At 46.9% G+C, this 20,409-nt stretch overlaps 1 protein-coding gene across 3 annotated transcripts in view; it reads right to left on the reverse strand.

Moving 5' to 3' along the window:
* The window catches only part of LOC110488577 (slit homolog 3 protein-like), a 210,875-nt gene that overhangs the window by 58,360 nt on the left and 132,106 nt on the right, over positions 1–20,409 (reverse strand). For all 3 annotated transcript variants that reach the window (XM_036942709.1, XM_036942708.1, XM_036942711.1), the window contains 5 exons: positions 9,404–9,475; positions 6,689–6,852; positions 5,642–5,786; positions 2,031–2,102; positions 1,530–1,601 (listed from right to left, as the gene is read on the reverse strand). In XM_036942709.1, the coding sequence (XP_036798604.1) occupies positions 1,530–1,601; positions 2,031–2,102; positions 5,642–5,786; positions 6,689–6,852; positions 9,404–9,475 (525 nt within the window). The remainder of the gene's footprint in view (positions 1–1,529; positions 1,602–2,030; positions 2,103–5,641; positions 5,787–6,688; positions 6,853–9,403; positions 9,476–20,409) is intronic.

Genomic DNA, 20,409 nt, shown 5'->3' on the forward strand with positions numbered 1-20,409 from the left:
CGTCCTCACCAGGGTCTTGACCTGACTGCAGTTCGGCATCGTAACCGACTTCAGTCTGCAAATGCTCACCTTTGATGGCCACTGACACGCTGGAGATGTGTGCTCTTCATAAACTTCATAAACTGTATCGGGCAGATGGCAGACAACATGTATGGCGTCGTGTGGGCAAGCGGTTTGCTGATGTCAACGTTGTGAACAGAGTGCCCCATGGTGAGGGTGAGGTTATGGTATGGGCAGGCATAAGCTATGGACAACGAAAAACGATAGCATTTTATCAATGGCAATTTGAATGTACATAGATTGTAGTGCCATTCATCCGCCGCCATCACCTCATGTTTCAGAATGATAATGCATGGCCCCATGTTGCAAGGATCTGTACACAATTCCTGGAAGCTGAAAGTATCCCAGTTTTTCCATGGCCTGCAAATTCACCAGACATGTCACCCATTGAGCATGTTCGGGATGCTCTGGATCGACGTGTACGACAGCGTGTTCCAGTTCCCACCAATATCCAGCCACTTCGCACAGCCATTGAAGAGGAGTGGGATAACATTCCAAGGCCACAATCAACAGCCTGATCAACTCTATGTGAAGGAGATGTGTTGGGCTGCATGAGACAAATGGTGGTCACCCCAGATACTGACTGGTTTTCTGATCCACGCCCCTACCATTTAAAAAAAAAGGAATCTGTGACCAACAGATGTATATCTGAACCCTCGGTCATGTGAAATCCATAGATTAGGGACTAATGCATTTATTTCAAATTGACTGATTTCCTTATATGAACTGTAACTCAGTCAAATCTTTGAAATTGTTGCATGTTGCGGTTTTTACATTTGTTGAGTGTAGATTTACTTACTGTGTGTGTGTTTGTATAATACATGTGTAATGTAGAATCAGGTTTATTCCCATTCCCAGCCTGACAGTACATGACATGTACATAATATTTTACGACACCCCGAGCAAATGAATCTTCAGTCTCTTTCAGCCTGGTGCTGTGATTGGCACCAGGCCGGGCCTCCAGACGAAGAGGACCGTGTCCCAAATGGCACCCCATTCCCTATATGGCGCACTGTTTTTGTAGGGCACTTAGGTAGGGAATATAGGGTGCCATTTGGGACGCACTACACAGACAGAGGAAGATGAATTCCCTGTCGTGTCTGCTGATTGGCTGGATTAATATGCATGGGCCCGAGTGTCTGCCGTCGGCTGGTGTCTCTGTCACATCGACACAGTGATTTAAATGGAAGCGTGCGTTCTGTCCCCGCCGTCGCAGATGCCAAGCCGCTGTGTTGTACTGTGTTAGATGCTCAGCCCTAATTTGCTTTCCCCTGCTCCACCTGGCTGTCCTGCCATCTTAGAGTCAGCTGTCAAGGAGAAGCGCCATGCCGCACGCCACCGGACTTTAATTATCTTGTTTGCAATTACCGGACGGCGGCAAGACCGAAGAAGTCTTTCATTATTTCTCCACTGTTGTAGCATGTGTGTGTGTGTGTGTGTGTATTAAGATGCAGGTGGGTTTCACTTACAGTGAAGTCAGGGAGCGTAAGCCGGTGAAGGCATCGGCGGCGATATCAGCGATTTGATTCTTGCTCAGGTCGCTGGAAGAACATTGGGCGAGAGAGAGACAGAAGGGCAGAGATTGGATTGGACGCACGAGCAAAGACATCGTGATGGAAACGGACAAGTGTCCCAGAAATGTCTAACGAAATGCATGACTGAATACATTAAAAAGGGCAACAGGAGGAGCTTGTGTGTGTGTGTGTGTGTGTGTGTGTGTACGCGTGAGAGAGAGAGTGGCAAGGGCATGTCAGTCTTCCTGCCACCGCTGTCCCATATGCATTATTGAACAGCAGTGTGTGTAGTTGGAGCTTAACGTGCAGAGAATGCTGGACACTGTTCATGTGTATGTATGTGGGTCTATGTCTCGCTCTGTTTGCATGTTAGATACAGTTCCAAGCTTTTGTCCTTTCTATAAATAAAGGAGGTGGAGAGCGTTATCCCAAAACGCCCTGGGTTGTCAGACTCACATCCTCTTGAGTTTCTTGTATGGAGAGAAGGCTCCAGCAGGAATGTTCTTGATCAGGTTCTGCTCCAGACGACTGAAGGGAGCGGGGGAGGGGGGGGGGGGCAGAGAGAGAGAATAGCAGCAGGTTACTTTAGGGGTAAATACATTCTCAACTATCCTGGGCTCACAGTTACATATACAGATGGAATTTATGGGAGAAAGTGTGTGTGTGTTTGTGTGGGTCTGTGTGTGTCTGTATGTGTGTCTGTGTGTGTGGTGTGTGTATGTGTGTTAATGTCCATGGCCTCTTCCTCCTCCTCCTCTTGGCCCAGTGGGCTGTGTTGTCCGAGAGATGGAGGATGGAGGTGGGCTGCTGGGGTGGTGTGTGTGGCTCTGGGGAGGGGCTGGGTGTGGACAGACAGGGATCCAGAGTCACAGAGCTACTGGGCCAGGGTCATCCGTCTCACTGAGTGATGGGACGTACTGCAGCACCCAGGCCCTCCTCTCCCCCTCCACACCCTCCACCCCATCTCCCAGTCCCATTCCAACCTCTGTCCCCCTGCCTGACTACATCACCATCCATCCATCCTGTCTTGCTGGCCTGGGTCCTAGTGAGGAAGGAACTCGGGAGACTTGTAAGTGTGTGTGTGTGTGTGTGTGCATATGTGTCCAAGTGGGTCCTAGCGAGGAAAGGAATCTGGAGGAGGATAAGTACACTGAGCAGTGTCCATGCCCAAAACCCCTATCTCCCAGAGTAGGATTTCAAAGGGAGGGTATATTACTGGAATCGTTCCAAGTTTACCAGTAAACTACCAGAATTTTGGTAACTTTCAAGGAATATATGGAATTGTATCAGATGACATCTAGGTGCCTTTTTGGGTACTTCAGATTATCCCACTGGGCACACACTGGTTGAATCAACGTTGTTTCCATGTCACTTCAATTAAATTACGTTGCACCATCGTGGAATAGATGTTGACTTGACGTCTGTGTGCCCTGTGGGAGGTGTCTGTAATTATCTCTGGCCCTCTGTGTGGCCTTATCACATGTAAAATATATTTAAGGATGATTTTAAAATTCAAAATAGAATGTCAAAGCTGTAAAGCATTATCCTAAATAAAAACCATCAACTTTGTGAATGCCATTGATGTTTAATATGAGGTTTTGCACATGAAATATCCATAAAAAATGGATAACACTTTTATTTATTTGACTCTATCCAACATGTCTTTGCTGTAAATGTTTTTGGGGTAAAATGGTGGCAGTTGTGAAAAAAGACCATCGTTGGAAGGGTTGCAAATAATACAATTGTTGATTAGATGCTATTTTCTCTTGAACCATATGGTCTCTCCACTAGAAACTCATGGACAATACAGACACAGATATAAGAAATGTCTACTAATAGTGGCAATCTATGGTAACTTTGGTCATTTCTACTTGAATAACTTGTAAAAATGTATTAATGTATGGTATTATACTATACTGTATACAAATACATTTTTACAAGTCATTCAAGTAGAAATGACCAAAGTTACCATAGATTTCCATAGATTACCTGTTAATTACCAACCTTACCGAAGATTCTGGTAACTTTGCTATATTACCGGTAGCTATGCAACCCTAACCCAGAGTAATTGTATATATCTATATTTCAACAGGAACAAGAACATTTTATAGAAAGACGTACATTGTCGAGCTCTGCTCTGAGGGATCTATTTCCTCTGATTCCTAAACTACAGATTGGGTGGAGGTTGTTTTGGCTGTTGTTCCTGTGCGGTGGGTGTAACAGTAATTCTAACCTGGCAGAGGAACGTGAAAACAATTTTCAGAGAAACGACCCCAGTAAAGTCCTGACAATACATCATTTCATTAGCAGAATATTGTTTCTGGCTAAGGTAAGCGCTGGAGTAATGTATCCTACATTAACGTATCCATTTGTTATGCAAAGGTTACACACTATTGGCATATAACAACAGCGGCAGAGAAGCTGTACATATCAGAGAAATGACCCACCTGTTCTTTAGCGCAAACAAGAGTCGGAGCAATCGATAAGTATATCGAATAACCTGACTGAGGATATATGGACGCGCTCTAAAGCGGACACACACGCGCGCGCACACACAGACCCAAACAAGGGCAGTCGGTTCATAGAAAAGCTGTACTTTATCTCAGTAAAGTGAAGCCCCTAACCAGGCCACGTGGGTTGCAGAGAAATGTCTGAGCCGCTTTGCAGGGTTGCCCACTGCTCCAGACACAGAGCCCTGAGCTGGGACAGGCAGAATGAGAGAAGACACAGAGGTGAAGGGGTACACCTCTATGTGTCTGACTGAGTGCAGGGGCCTCCGCTGTGCTGGAGAGGAAGCCCAGCGTCCTTGAACAGTTCTAATAGGTTTGATTTGGCCCCTCATTGTTCGGGGGATAATTGTGTGGGGCTGCTCTGTTGGCTTCAGTGCAGCGGTTCTCAAAGTGGGTTCGCAGAGGTACTGCAGGGGTTCGCAGAGGTACTGCAGGGGTCCGTGGAGGTACTGCAGGGGTTCGCGGAGGTACTGCAGGGGTTCGCGGAGGTACTGCAGGGGTTCGCAGAGGTACTGCAGGGGTTCGCAGAGGTACTGCAGGGGTCCGTGGAGGTACTGCAGGGGTTCGCGGAGGTACTGCAGGGGTTCGCGGAGGTACTGCAGGGGTTCGCGGAGGTACTGCAGGAGTTCGCGGAGGTACTGCAGGGGTTCGCGACCAGATCTCTATTGGCCACGGGATCCATGGAATAAGTTAAAAGTGTGTAATACAATAACAATGTCATATTATTCTTCTACAATGCATGTTCTTAACCCTGGGCAACACGGGCCTGGGAAGCTCACAGGGATATCGGTATCCACAGTACAATTCTAATTTCTTCAACTCAATACCATTCCCCCCAATTTTTTATATATATATTGTTTTACACAAATGCACTGTAATTGAAGCTTTAAAACGGCCAAGTTTTTATTTTCCCGAATGGCAAAATGTGTAGAATTGCGGGATATTAGCTTTAAAGCTGCAACAGCAAAAGATAGCTCGGCCTCATGGGAAAATGAGCTTGAAAACTGCACATTTTTCTCTCCGATGCCAAGAGACTTGGTTCGTCCAGTCATATACTGCAGACGTCATAGTAAAACTCCTTGTAGGCTATTGCTATTCCACTCAAGTTGTGTTCTGATTATGACGGGGTCCCTGATGAATTTGCTAACACAAAAGGGTTCCTTGGGCCCCAAAAAGTTTGACAACCCATGCTCTAGTGGACCAACCGCCATCCAGCCAGTCAGTCAGAAATCCAGACAGTCAGCCAGCAATCAAGACAGTCAGCCAGCAATCCAGCCAGTCAGCCCAGAGGGTAGGAGAGGATGAATGTGCCTCAGTCTCAGTACAGAACATAGCCACCATGCACCTGAACAAGCAGCAGTAATGAGCATGTTAACTGATGTTGCTAATTGAGTTTGTTCCATTACTGGAGCAGAGGTAAGAAATAAACACACAGGACGTTTTGTACAATGTTAACTACACAATGTTCTGAGTGTAGGCTTCCTTCAATGAAGGGAGGCAAAGAGGGATACACATTAGTAAAAGTGGTAGTGACTGTTAAAAAGCTAGTACACTCACATCTCTACGATGCCCTCGGGCAGGTCGGCAGGGATCTCAGTCAGGCCCTTGTGACGACAGTCCACAATGTTGTTGTTACAGGTGCAGGAGATCGGACATACTGATGCCTGGGGAATACAGGTACGAGGCTCTGCCTGAGCTGGGCCTGAGAGAAAGAGAAAGAGAGAGAGAGAGAGAGAGAGAGAGAGAGAGAGAGAGAGAGAGAGAGAGAGAGAGCGAGAGAGACAGATAGAGAGAGAGAGAGAGAGAGAGAGAAAGAGGGTGGGCAAGAGAGAGAGAGTGATATAGAGGGGGTTTGGGGGGGGTGAGAGAGGGGGGGAGAGAAAGAGAGAGAGAAGGGGGGGGGCAGGCGGAGGGGGAGGATGGGGAGGAGGGGGACAGGGGGAGAGAGAGGGAGAGAGAGAGAGGGATATGGAGAGAGAGGGGGGGAGAGGATAGAGTGAGGGAGAGCAGATTATGCACACTTGAATACAAAATGAAATAAAAAGCTGAGTTAAAACCCCATGTGTCACGTTGAATCAGCTTAATAAAGCTCTAGAATAAGGAACATATATCAAAATAAAGGGCAGGAGATACAAGTCAATGACATAACATGGCTGTTTATTGCTGGCTGTAATAAAGCAGGGATAATCACCAGCACAGGGTATGCCTCTATCCATCTTTCTCTCCTCTCTCTTTGTCTCTCTCCCCCCCACCCCCCCCTCTCTCTCCCCATCTCTGCTGTGTTATTGTCTTTATTTGCAGGTTAATTACGGGGCTGCCTCTAAGGCGGAGGACTGTATTTCTGCTGCGGCTGCCTGCTGGAGATTCATCAGCTGATTAATGGCTGCAGGGAGGGGGTGGGAGCTGTTCATTAGGCCCAACCGTGAACCCTTTTACCAATTACATCCTGGAGTCAATTAAAACAAGACCACCAACCGATTCCACTGATTCATTGGCTTTTCACTCCGCACTATAAAAGACTCTGTTCATTTGGAGATAACATGAGTAGATCTTGTGCTGTTTTTAGTACAGTGTGTTGTCATGGTGATTTCGTTTGGTGCATACCTGTGCAGGTGAAGTCTTTCTTCTGGACATCAGGGATGTTGAGGCCCCTCATGCTGGCGGGGGCCATGCACTGGGTGAAGGGGGCCAGGCCATGCCTCTGCCGCAGCCAGTCGGACAGCCAAGACAGGTGGCAGTCGCAGTGCAGATTGTTAGAGTGCAGACGCCTGCAAAGGGAGGAGCGGAGAGTGAGGGAACAGCAGTGGTCAGTGCAGGTTGTTGGCTGCAGAAGGTGGGAGGAGAGAGAGCCACAGTAGAGGGCCAGTGGCATGACATCACGCGTTAGAAAAATGACCACATCTAAGGCTGAGTAGAAGAATCCACTCACCGCAATACATGCCCCCAAATGTGTTTAGAGTGACAATGAAATTGACTTTTTTCTTAGGTCTGAGGCTGCCCAGCAGATGAAAAACATTTGGAGTTCTCATTTACTCATGGCTGCCCTGCTGTGTTTATGACTATGTGACTCCGCCGTCCTTGACAGAGATGCTGTGGTTGTCATATCCAAGACCGGCGCATAAAAGCGACTAATGTGAATCCATCTGCAGACGCAAGAATGGGCCCATTCTCTCAGCCAACACCTTCATTTCGTCAAGGTCTCCCTCAACAATATGGCAGCTCTCCCAAAGAAGCGGACAGGACACGACACACAGGGGCTAAATCACTATCTCTCAACAGTCATTACGAGACCGACTGGAGAGGAGCTGAAAGGAGAGGAAACAGGGGGAGCGAGGGGGGGGGGGGGCTTGGCGGTAGGAGGAAGAGTCATGTCAGCAAATCAAAAAGTTACTTCAAAAAGTCTGGCAAATGAAATACGGGTGCGATCCGGTTAGGGGACAGGAATTGCTCATTGAGGATAACAGCGTGGGTTGTAGTTTTAATGGAGCTCTTCCCATTATAAATCCAGTTTATAGCCACCCGTTGTTCCGGATTAATTACACACGAGTGGGATTAGAGAGGTGGAGGGATGGAGAGATGAGCTCCACACTGAGACGGAGCATAGGGCTCATACACCACCGGTGGTCGGCTGTTGTGTGTCGGTGTGTGTGTGTGTGTGTGTCGGTGTGTGTGTGTGCGTGTGTGTGTATCGGTGTGTGTGTGTGTGTGTGTGAGTGAGGTGAGCTAGGTGTTCATCTTCAGAACCTGCACAAAAGGGCACCTCAGCTCACCCAGTGATCCACACAGACACACACTGTGAAAATTACTAGAGTAACTATCCCTTTCGCAGTAGGAGCCCTCACTCTCTATTTGTCCCGTTATTGAACGGTAACTTACCATGGGGTGATATCATTTGATCTAATTGAATGGCTGCTGGACAAAGCTGGTAAAAAGAGAGTGGGGGAGAGAAACAGAAAGAGAGAGAGAGAGAAACAGAGCGAGAGAGAGCGAGGGCAGAGGGGAGGTTAGCTAAGCTATTTCTTCAGAAACCTGGAGCCACCCCCCCCCCCCCATCCCTGCTAAATGAATTACAGACATCTCTAAACATTTGATTTAATAAGTTGTTTTTACAAGCAGCAAATTCAATACAGAGATCTCAGGGATATTAGAGCCAGAAAATGCAGTACAAAGGAACTGGGAGCCAGGGATGTAGGGGCGGGTGGGGTAGGGGGAAGCAGGGGGAGCCTCGGCTCAGATAATTCAATACTGGCCAGGGAGCAGAAGGCCGGCCATCCCAGCGTCAGCAAATTCAATTCTGAGGAGGCGAGGAGGAGGCGAGGGGATAGGGATGGGGAGACTGCTGAGCCATGGGGCTTGTAGCAGAGCGGACAGCTCTAAGCTCCAGACCTCAGGCCCCCGAGGAGCCCAGGCAGCAGGCAGGAAAAGAGATGATTATTGGGGAGGCTGGAGTCTGGAGGCTGGGGTCTGGAGGGGAGGACACCGCAGGGTCACAGGGTCACAAGCCACTGCGGGTCTGAGATGGGTCCCGAGCGTCAAAGGCCGTCTGTCTGTCTGTCTGCCCGTCTACTGCGGACACCCTCTTACTATTTATGGTCCCCTTGGACAGTGCAGCAGTGGAACAACTCACACCACATGGTAATAATAACCAAAGTATCCCAGAGCCCACTGCTTAATAACCAAGGTCAGCCGCAGAAGAGAAACATCCCGGCAAGGTAGAGCACTATGTCATTATTATGTATTGATTGTGGTTGGGGAGATAATGTGAGTGAAATGGGTACAGTGACAAAGTCATGCACAACACAGATCTCAGGGGACAGAGACAGATACAGGGTCTGCTCCCTCAGACCCCCCCAGGGGTTTCTAGGTAAACAACCCCAGTGAGCTGGCGTGCCATCGACCCTGGCGACCGGGGACGCCCCTCCCCCCACCCGCCCAATCACTCATCAGAGTTGCCCCAGGGTCGATCCAGGGATTGAACACAACAATGTCTTTGACCCAGGGTTTTTATAGGGAGTCAGAACTCGTGAACTTAAAGAAAGTTGTGCCTTGTTGAGGTAATGGGGCTCGAACGATTATGAGCATGAAACAACGGAGAGATAACCACTCATTATGGAATAATAATCTTCTGAGATAGATCCTGTTTCCACTCAGCCACTTGGTGGTATTTCACAATGTCTGCATCCCACATGGCACCCTATTCAATACACAGTGCACTACTTTCAACCATGGCCATAGGTCTCTGGTCGAAAGTTGTGCACTGTACAGGGAATAAGGTAGCATTTGGGACACATCCAAATGGTATCCTCGTCATATACTCACAGAGTCCGCAGCTTGGGCATGTGGTTGAAGCTGGACAGAGGGATGAGGGTGATGTTGTTGTTGTTGAGGGTGCTGCAAGAGAGAGACCGACAGTACATTTAGAAACAATAGCCACAATCCACAAAGACAGTCATTGGGTTTCACAAGTAGAAAGAAAGGCATAGGAGTAAGAAAGTAGCACACTCTTCTAAAGAAATGAGCAAAAAGAAAACACAAGTAATGGACAACGAGCAGCCTACAGTCTAAACAGACAGTCTACTGTGTCTATCTCAGTGCATCCAGAGGTGATATACAGGGCATTCGGAAAGTGTTCAGACCCATTCCCTTTTTTTCCGCAGTTTGTTGATGTTACGGTCTTATTCTAAAATGGATTAAATTAATTGTTTTCCTCATCAATCTGCACACTTAACACCCCATAATGACAAAGCGAAAACAGGTTTTTCGAAAATTGTTCTATTTGATTACAAATAAAAGTATTCACACCCTTTGCTATGAGACTTGAAATTGAGCTCAGATGCATCCTGTTTCCATTGATCATCCTTGAGATGTTTCTACAACTTGATTGGAGTCCACCTGTGGTAAATTAAATGGATTGGACATGATTTGGAAAAGTACACACCTGTCTATATAAGGTTCCGCAGTTGACAGTGCATGTCAGAGCAAAAACCAAGCCATGAGGTCGAAGGAATTGTCTGTAGAGCTCCGAGACAGGATTTTGTCGAGGCATAGTTCTGGGGAAGGCTACCGAAAAAATTCTGCAGCATTGAAGGTCCGTTTGGAACCACCAAGATTCTTCTTAGAGATGGCCGCCCGGCCAAACTGAGTAATCGGGGGAGAAGGGCCTTGGTGACCAAGAATCTGGTCACTCTGACAGAGCTCCAGAGTTCCTCTGTGGAGATGGGAGAACCTTCCAGAAGGACAACCATCTCAGAACTCCACCAATCAGGCCTTTAAGGTAAAGTGGCCAGACAGAAGCCACTCCTCAGTAAAAGGCACATGACAGCCCGCTTGGAGTTTGCCAAAAAGCACCGAAAGACAAGATTCTCTGCTCTGATGCCAAGCGTCGCATGTGGAGGTAACCTGGCACCATCCTTACGGTGAAGCATGGTGGTACCAGCATCATGCTGTGGGGATGTCTTTCAGTGGCAGGGACTGGGAGACTAGTCAGGACCGATGGAAAGATGAACGGAGAAAAGTACAGAGAGATCCTTGATGAAACCCTGCTCCAGAGCGCTCAGGACCTCAGAGTGGGGTGAAGGTTCACCTTCCAACAGGACAATGACCCTAAGCACACAGCCAAGACAACGCAGGAGTGGCTTCGGGATAAGTTTCTGAATGTCCTTGAGTGGCCCAGCCAGAGTCTGGACATGAACCTGAACGAACATCTCTGGAGAGACCTGAAAATAGCTGTGCCGTGATGCTCCCCATCCAACCTGACAGAGCTTGAGAGGATCTGCAGAGAAGAATGGGAAAAACTCCCCAATATTTCAGTATTTTTTTTATTTTACACATTTGCAAAAAAAATCTAAAAACAGTTTTTGGTTTGAAAATTGTATTGTAAAATGTAATCAATTTTAGAATAAAGCTGTAAACATAATGGAAACATGGAAATAGTGAAGGGGTCTGAATATTTTCCAAATGCACTGTAGCTAAGTAGCAGAAGCAGTGTTACCCTTCTCAATCACCCAGAAGGGGTGTATTCATTAGCAAACAAGTGTTTCTACTGGACAAATTCAGGTCGGTCCCTGCCCATTTGGTTCCTATTGAAGACACCCAGGTGCAACAGGTTTGTTTGAACAGCACAAAGGTTCTTGTCAGAGAAACTGGATGGTGCCTGTTGTTCACAGCATTACTGTTCATCCACACCTCATCCCTTGCCTGCCTGTCTGCTTGTGTTGTGGGCCATATGATGCTGCTGGTGCTGGCGTGTCCACAACAGCGTGTAATAAGCTTTAGCACAACGATGATATTATCAGCAGCAGCATGCGGAGGGAGGCAGCAGTAATTCCCTTTCTCTCCATCCAGCAACAGTAACTGTGAATAGTACTACTTAGCAGACTTAAGTCTTGTAATCTAGCCGTCCCACCCCTCCGTCACTAGATATCCCCCTCCACCTCCACCCGTCCCCTCTGCACCACCTCCCTGGGAAGTGTTAATGTGCACCTGTTATTTCTAAATTTGGGGCTTTAATGGTTCCCGGATCGGCTCGGTAGCTAGAAACAGAAAGTGCTGAGTCCTGTCGGCGAGACGACGTTACGGGCGGAGCAGGAGGCTAGTTTTACAGCGTCTTACTGTACTATTACTGGTAATAAGGGGTTTAGCGGGACTAGAGAGGATGCCGATCGCAGCAGATCCTCAGAGTGGAGTGGACGAGAGTAAAGACTGGCCTGCTGGTTTTCACAGTTCATGCATGTTTTAAGGAAAGTGGATGGGAGCACCGGGCAGCGGCCACTGGTGTGACGCCATGTATCAACTCTCACCGTAACAGGCCGATTCAAACCCATAAAGGAGAGAGGAGGAAGACGGATATGACTACAACACGGCGTGGTTCAACATATCTGTGTTCAGATTTCTAATTCGACCAGTGGAAAATCCCCATCAAGGCAACAGCAAAGCTGCAAAAAAACTAGGGTCGCATGAAAACAAAGTGAAGGAAAAAAATCCCCTAAAATAAAATACTTGTGGAATTTTAAATGATGTTTTCATATTTATTTTGGAAGCAATCAGCAGGGGGAACACTTTATTAAGAACGAGGGGGGGAAAGGCAACCAAATGGCAAGGAAAATGATTGTTATTCCACAATTAAATTATATACGGGGCGGAATCACCCTTGTCAGTGCTGACCAAATTGGCACTTCTAGTGAGGAGAGTAACTCCATCCCACTTGTCAAGGCCATTGTGGCTCTCAGGCTCATCTGGCTTAGAACTACTGCTGGGTTTTTGCCACAGTGGAGGGAAGGAGGGAAGGAAGGAGAGAGAGGGCGGGAATGAGCGAGAGAGAGAGAGAGAGTAGGACAGAGAAAAAGGGAATGAGAGAGGGAGAAAGACAGAGGGAGGAAAGAAAAAAAGAGAGAAAAGAGAGAACATGGGTCGGGGATGGGTCTGGCTGGGACGAAGGGAGCAACGCCCTGGTAAAACCCTGTAATATTGAACCATCAACAGGGGAAAATGGCCTCTGCCCAGGAAGGACACTCACTTATCTCTCCCCCCGCCCCCACCGGCCAGAGAGAGGTTTTCCAAGGAGCTGGCTGTCATGATAACGAGGAACCAGAAACCACTCAAGAGTTAGAGGCCAACGTGTTCAGCTACATCCATATTTCAACATGGTCGTTTTTTAACATTGTCCGGGCCTGGAGGGCATTTAGCCATACGGTTCACAATTGATCCGATTTACTGGGGGGCCCTGTGCAATTTGTCCTGATTACAGTAATCACACAGACATGACAGAACTTCTCCCGTATGTCGACTACAAGAGAGGCAGTATCTCAATTACGCACAACAGCTCTTTCAAGGTCTTTGTCTGCCTAGTTAAAATCCACTAACCTGCTAATCTAATATTGGAACATTAGAAAATGACCTAATGGCAAAATATGTTGAATTCCTAAATCTGTTGGAGCTGACATTAGCCTCTCAGGCATGTCTGTCTGTCACCGGGGGAACGTAATCTGTTGTGTAGTGTAATGTAGTGCTGTATAGGGCCCCTATCTCTGTCCCCAGCCAGGGAGGCAGTGATGGAGCTGAGTCTTTACCAGCAGCCCATGAGGTTGATGCTATCGCATGTTGTCTATAGGGCCTGCGGAGTCTGATCACTGCCCCAGCCGTCAATCCCTCTTTCTCCTTGCTCTCTCTCTCTCTCTCTCTCTCTCTCTCTTTCAATCTCTCTCCCTCTCTCTCACACTCTTCTCCCCTCAGGCCGCTCCCTCTCGCCCCTCTGCTTCCTCCTCTTCCTCTCTCGCCCCTCTATCCCCGTCGTCCTTCTCCGCCTCTCTCTCTCTCTTTTTCCTCCCCACTCCGTCCTTCTCTCACTCTTTCCGGCTGCAACCGTTGGAGACCGCCGCTGTTCCTGATACCTCTCTTTCCTTCTCCCCTCCACTAACGGCCATGTTCTACTGACACACTCTCTCCCTCTCCCTCTCCCTCTCTCTCTCCCTCTCTCTCTCCCTCTCTCTCTCTCTCTCTCTCTCTCTCTCCCTCTCCCTCTCCCTCTCTCTCTCCCTCTCTCTCTCCCTCTCTCTCTCTCTCTCTCTCTCCCTCTCTCTTTCTCTCTCTCCCTCTCTCTCTCTCTCTCTCTCTCTCTCTCCCCCCCCTCTCTCTCTCTCTTTTATTCAGCTTTTTACGTTTGGTTATTTTCCCCCGTCTTGAATCTGCACAACATGAATTAGCGCAAGTTATTTACTTCCTGATTGAACCCCTACTGAACTAATGATTCTTAACGAAAGCAGGGGATGCTAGCTGAGTTCATACAATGCTCCAGGAAGACAATGGCGCCTATGTGTCTCGATTATGTAGCCTCTAGGCTTTTTTTAATGGGATCAATAGAGTATCCTGAATTATAGCTTGTTGTGTAGTGGAACAATGTTACTTCATGATTTTCTTTAGAGCTCCATCGATGTCCTGGTCATAGGATTATTCTTTTATTAACTGACCCCATTACTTCTCCTTAAAACAGAGACAGGCTCTGTCCGAGGTACGTTGTTCTCCGATATTTTTCCAGTGCGATTTCTTTCTTCGCTCTCTGCCATGCTAAGAAAGCTTTCCCACAGTTGCAAAAAGGACTACTTTGGGGTCTCGAGTGCTCTCTGCCTCTCTCCAGACCCTCATTAAGGCTTTTTGGAGAGGGCCCCTGGATACGTCACTTCTCTTTTTTTTAAAGGACACAGAGAGGGGGGCTGGGGCTGCAGTGGCTGGTGGGTAAGACAGGGCTGGAGCGGAGCAGTGGGAGGGAGGGTAGGGCTGGGATGGACAGGAGGAGTGCATACGGCTCAGTGGAGCTGACTCAGTTACAGAGACTCACAGAGGCTTGAAATCAGGGGCCTGAGAGACACGCAATGCGACATGACGGTGTCATCATCGGCAGCACACTGCTCTGCCATGGTGTGTGTGTATGTATGTGTGTGTGTGAATGTGACAGAGAGTGTATTTCAGGAGGTAGGTGAAGAGATTTTTCCCCCCAACCTCTTTGACTGTTCTCTCGGCGGGCACATTAGAGTGGCACATTGTAATATCTGAGGGGGCGAGAGGTGAAGTTTCCCACGGGCTCCTGGCCATTTCTCCCTCACAATGAGTGTGTGTGTGTGGGGGGGGGGGGGGGGGGGGGGGGGGGCTGATTTAAGACTCTGGTTCCTTCCCAGGAACAACCAGAGTGAATTCCCTCTCTCTCTTCATCTTCATCATCTCACTAAGCCTCCCTAAAGACACAGTGAGAGTGTGTGTAGTGCGTGTGTGTAGAGGGTCTGCTTTAAAGAAGCCTTGAGTGTTTGAACCAGGCAATCTGCATGTTCCGTCTGTGTGTGCGTGCGTGCGTGCGTGCGTGTGTGTTTGTGCATGTGGCTCTTCTCTTCCAGAGTCCCATAGTTGTCTCAGATGCCTTCCCTCCCTGTGAGGAGTGACATTTCCACCATGTTGCCATGGAACTCTGGAACAATCCACCACCACCAACACAACAGCCAATGGCACGGCGGCAGCAGCGTCTGAGGCAGCGGGCTGAGAAGTGTCGAGGCAGCGGTGGAGTTTACAGAACAGGCCTGGAGTTTTTGGGGCCTTGATGTCAAAACAAATGAGCAGAGTGCCTCCAGATGAGGCCTCATTTCATTACGGCCATCGTAACTCAGCCACCACTTGTTTGCGGCGTGGCGGAATCCAATCCGAAAGGGATGGAAATGTTTGCCTTTGTTTTGCTTAGCGTGGAGGGCTCAGCTAAAGCACAAAGGCGCAATCAGATGCCGTTGAACTCGCAGATGACAAACATAGAAATAACATGAGCTGCAGCTCAAGACCCTGTCCACGTGGTTCGTGTCTAAGTGAGGGCTTATGAGAGACAAAAGAAAACTGTGAGGCGCTTGGGCATGTGGACATTATCTTATCCAATAGAGACATGCTTTATGGATCCGGAAAATGTAATCGGCAATGGAGAGTAGGGCGGAGGGAGGAGGAGAGAGGAGGGTGGAGGGATGAGGAAAGACAAGAGAGGGGGACGAGAAAAAGAGAGGCGGATTCAGCTTTTGGTTCTGTAGATGGAGGGCACTCAGTATTAGCCAGTCACATACTGCAGCAAGAGGCACATGTAGGACGGACAGACAGACAGAGAGAGAGACATGAGTGCCGAGCCATTGATGAGGCCATTACAGCTTAAATGAGGACAGATTGAATCTAAGCTGTTCCCATCCCTTTTTGTCCTGGCATACAGGAGCGAGTGATTAATTGTGCATTGGGTTGGCTCTGCTGGGACACGATGGGGTCGTTCCTCTCTCTCCTCCTCTCTCCTTCTGCTCCCTACCGCCACTGCGCTGCTTTGGCGCAGTCACACCACCCAGAGATATCGTAAGGGCCACGTCTGGTGGCAAGGCAATTTCCTGTGCTTGAAACTGCTGTTTGCGAGCTAATGACAGACCCCCCCCCCCCCTCACTCGTCAACCCCCCCTTCTCTCCCTCTCACTTCCCCTCTCTCTCTCTCACTCTCTCGCCCTCCATCTCTATCTCCATCTCTCTTTCTCTGCCTGCTATCTGACTCATAAAGACTATTCTATTGGCTGAATGCAACCTTTCAATCAGACCACACTGAGGTAAAGACTGATTTGTCCTTTGGGAGGCACACTGGTGTTGGGGATTATAAATGCATGGAATATCTGATTCACACAGAAGACTCAGTCCCTGACAGTCTCTTCTCTCTTTCTATCCCTCTACCCCCCCTCTCTCTCTTTTTATACTCAATCTCTCTGTCTCCCTCTCTACCCCTCTCTCTCTCTCTCTCTGGGTTATGTGCTCCTCAGTGAGCTACAACTGGGCCTCCATCTCTATAGCCACAGAAAGGCATTAATCAAGAGGAGTCATCAGCAGTGTTTATGACATAGAAGTGAGGTCAGAGAGGATACAGACCGAGGGGCAAGGAGACTGAGGCTAGGTCAGGTCACATCAATTCCCTGGAAACGTCAACGATCGCCTGGCCAAGGTACAGCTGACTGACTTAAATGCCAGGTAAAGGCCAGCCAAACCAAAAGCACTGAATAGCAAAAACATTATATTTTTGACCCGGTCCCTGTATATAAAAAAATATTTTTCTGAACCAATGCATTTAGGTTTCGATCAAACACCCACGCGTCTCGCCCTAGACGGCTCTGGAACCAAAATGCAGCCACAGAAATGCGATAGTTTCTTGTGATCACCACAGCTCGGAGCAAATGAGCCGCACTGCATTTAACATAACAGTACTACTCCGCCTCACCCGCTAACACTCTCACCATACAGCATCCATTCAGTCTGGTTCTCCACAGTCAAATCACAACCAGGTCCAACAATGCACTTTCAACAGTTCAAATAAATGACACTGAGTCAACTCCGAAGGCAGTAGGCAACAAGGCAGGAAGGGTGGTGGGGGTGGGTGTCCCCCCTGGTTGGTGTATGTTGGCATGCCTTGGGTCTTCGTGTGAGAGAGGTGCTTACCACTCACCAGCGGGTCCAAAACATCATTAAAGTCTACTCATATTAAAGAGGGCATCTGTAACCTCAAAATAAAATAACAGCAAGAATAACAGTAATAGAAGAGAATGCGGTATCAAACAAGCCTGGTGAATCAGTGTTAACATAAAGTGAAGGGAGTCTATGTCCCCATTCGGCTGGTTATGAAGTAGCTAAATCACTCTAGTTGGAACACGGAGGCCCCTGTCAAAAAGTCAGGGAAATGCAGAGGGCACACATTGACAAATGACAGTGTTTGGCAGGGCGGAAGGAGTTGGAGGAGGAGGGGGGAGGTCGTTTGTGGTAATGTGAAAACTTGGTCCCTCCCTCTTCTTATCAATGCGTGATGAGGTGAAAGTCACCTTGAGATACCTAGCATGGAAATGTCTCAGCGGCACTTCCATTCCTCATAAAAAAATGACAGAGCCCGGTAGGTCGGCACAAAAAAAAAAAAAAAAAAAAAAAAAAAGAGAGAGAGTTCATTGAGAGACAGAATTTTCTGTACAAAAAGTGGTCATTAAATATGCAGCGGCCCCTCTGTTCTGGAGAGTGCAGCGGGAGGGGGGGGGGCGATGGAAGATGGCAACGCACCACTCTGGTAAGAACACAGGGGTTTCCGTAGACGACCTGCGGGCTCTTTGGCTTTTCAAAGAGCATTTCAGACTTGTATAGATTTGTAACGGCTAAAGGACAGATTTAACAAATTACGTAAACGTTATAACCAAGAAAATAATGTACAAATAACATTTCTGCCAGTTTAATTCCTAACAATATTGCAAATCAGATTTTTATCATATTAGTTTTCACAAGTATAATCTAATTGTTCTCTCTCAGTTAAGAAATGATAAGCCATATTCACCACCAGTTAATTGAGGGTAATATTTGCTTGACCAGTGTTCTAATAAAATGTTAGTATTTTGATTCTTTTGATTAATTTGCCTAGTGAAACTTACACTTGACAAGTATCTTCAAGGACATCTTGACATAAAAGCGGCATTTATTCAAATCAAATGTCCTAAGAGCAGAAACCATCCGATGAATAATCATCAAAGAATCAGTGGCATATTGGCCCGTCCATCCCCTCCACCCAGCAGTATGTTGGCCCACCATGCAGTGTGCTCTGCTGGCACCCAACCCTGTTCTCCATCTCATTGAGATGCAAGGCATGCCCAATATAAGAAAATGTCCGAGATAGCTTTGAAGTCATTAGTTCAGTCATTAGCACATTTATGTTAAATCCAAATTACAATTCATCACCAGAAAGGGCCGATCATTTATTTTGTGTTGCTTGGCAGACGTTAAACTGTATTCAGTCATTGGAAGTCACAGAGCTGCACTCATTACGGAGGCCTATTTAGTCCTCCACTAAATCAGCTCTTATTCATTAGTAACTTGGGGGAATGCTTAACATCTAACACAAAGCTGACGTGATTGTATAAGGAATTCTTCTCAGGAGAAATAGGCAGAGACTTTTGTATTGGTTGTTTTCTATGATCAGAGACATTTCTCAGGCACCCATGCATCAATAGGAATGAGGCCTTTGAAATGACTTGTTTGTCTTTTTTTTTTTTTTTAAGTTTAACGATCATTGTGATTAGAAACATCACATGTGTCGACCACCCCAATTTCTGTTTTTTAAGAGGGGTATTTGGACACAATGTTTTCTTGAGATCAAAGGAGCACCTATATATCACTTTTCTTGACAGCTTCAATAAAAATATTGTGTCCATCTGACTGTGAGTGTAAATTCATTTCATCAACCAGTTTCTATTTATATACTGTAAAATTCCCAATGTTCTTTTTGGGGTTTTTCCCTCCTGGACAAAACACATACCAACATATTTCCGTTTTTTTTTTTTTTAACAATGTTGTTCTCCAAAATACTTTGTAAAAACATGGTGGTCTGACAATGTGGAACAAACATGGCTGGTCATGGAGAAATTTGTTACATCAATAATACATTATCTTTGCTTTTCCCTCTTTACCACAGGCTCTTAGAAGGCACCGATAGTTCCCATGCCAGATCTAATAGAAGAATAAATTAAAAAAAATACCCAGTAAGGAACAGTTTTAGTGCAGTGATACCCTTTGATCGTATCCACATGAAAGAGAGAGGATCTCATCTATGAGTTCAATTCAAAGGCTAGAAGATGGCACAAGTACAAATACACTGACATACACTGGCTATCAGGAGAGATGGTGCATCTTCTGCACCATGGACAAGAACCAAATGTAATTTCAATTCTACACTGTTACACTGGGCAATAGATATAGGCCTGAACATCAAATGCTTTCTGGTACGGTATATACCGTATACCGGAGTATTTGGAAAAAGCCACGGGTTGGTTTTTCAATACCGTCAAAAATATTTATTTGAGGTTTTTCAATAAATTGTCATATTTGAAGCTACTTATTTAAATTAAAACCTGCAGTCACCTTGTGCAACACACGTTAGGAGTTAAAGCAGATTGCATTCTTCATTTAACCTGTTATTTTACATTATGAAGCTTACCGTCGTCGATCCCCAGAACAGTTGAGCCAGTCACGTGCCTGTTTGTAAATAGCACAACGGGAGACGGCGGGAGCTGTTGAGACCACAGCGTTCTATATCTATCAGCGAGTCTCTGTTGTGCAGCGCACATGAGGTGATGAAGTTACACTTGTATGCAATTCACTACTAAATGTTTGCCGTCAGAAGTCAAAGAGCTCTGGATGAGTTGTCTGTACAGCTGCCATTTCTTTCCCCTGTGGTTCCTACATGCATTTGTTTCTCCTTTGTTCTTCTCCCGTCTGCTCCGTGTGCATATGCTGCTCTTCTTTCAGGAAAGCATGCATCACAACTTCGTTCATTTGCACAATTTCTCTCGTTCACTTTCGCTTGTAAATGTCCACACTCACCGAAAATGACATTCGGTAGCTACTAACTATGCGTGTAGGAGCTGGATTTGCTTGCCTTTGCAATTAGTTTATGTTCGTTTTCGCTAGTTAGCAATTAGCTAACAGCATCTACATGATTTTGCTATTCGTTTGCACTACTTTTGTTAGCATTCTTGTAATAGAGGCCCTTTGGGCTTTTCTTGCATTTTTAGCGCCACCTTGTATGCTATGCCAGTAATAGCGTAAATCCAGGGATAAGAGAATGACAGTATGACAATATGAAAAGCTGGATACCGCTGAACTTACTGTATCTATTCGGAAAATGTGTTACAGATGTATGATCTTAATTTGATCACTCTTTTGTTGCGGAGAATCTTCCCGCACTTGCAGTGTAATTTAGGTTTAAAAAGGCTTCTAAAGTATGTAATTTCCACTTTGAAATGTCAGACTTGATT

The sequence above is a fragment of the Oncorhynchus mykiss genome, chromosome 14, assembly GCF_013265735.2.
Source record: "Oncorhynchus mykiss isolate Arlee chromosome 14, USDA_OmykA_1.1, whole genome shotgun sequence".
Classification (NCBI taxonomy): Eukaryota; Metazoa; Chordata; class Actinopteri; order Salmoniformes; family Salmonidae; genus Oncorhynchus; species Oncorhynchus mykiss.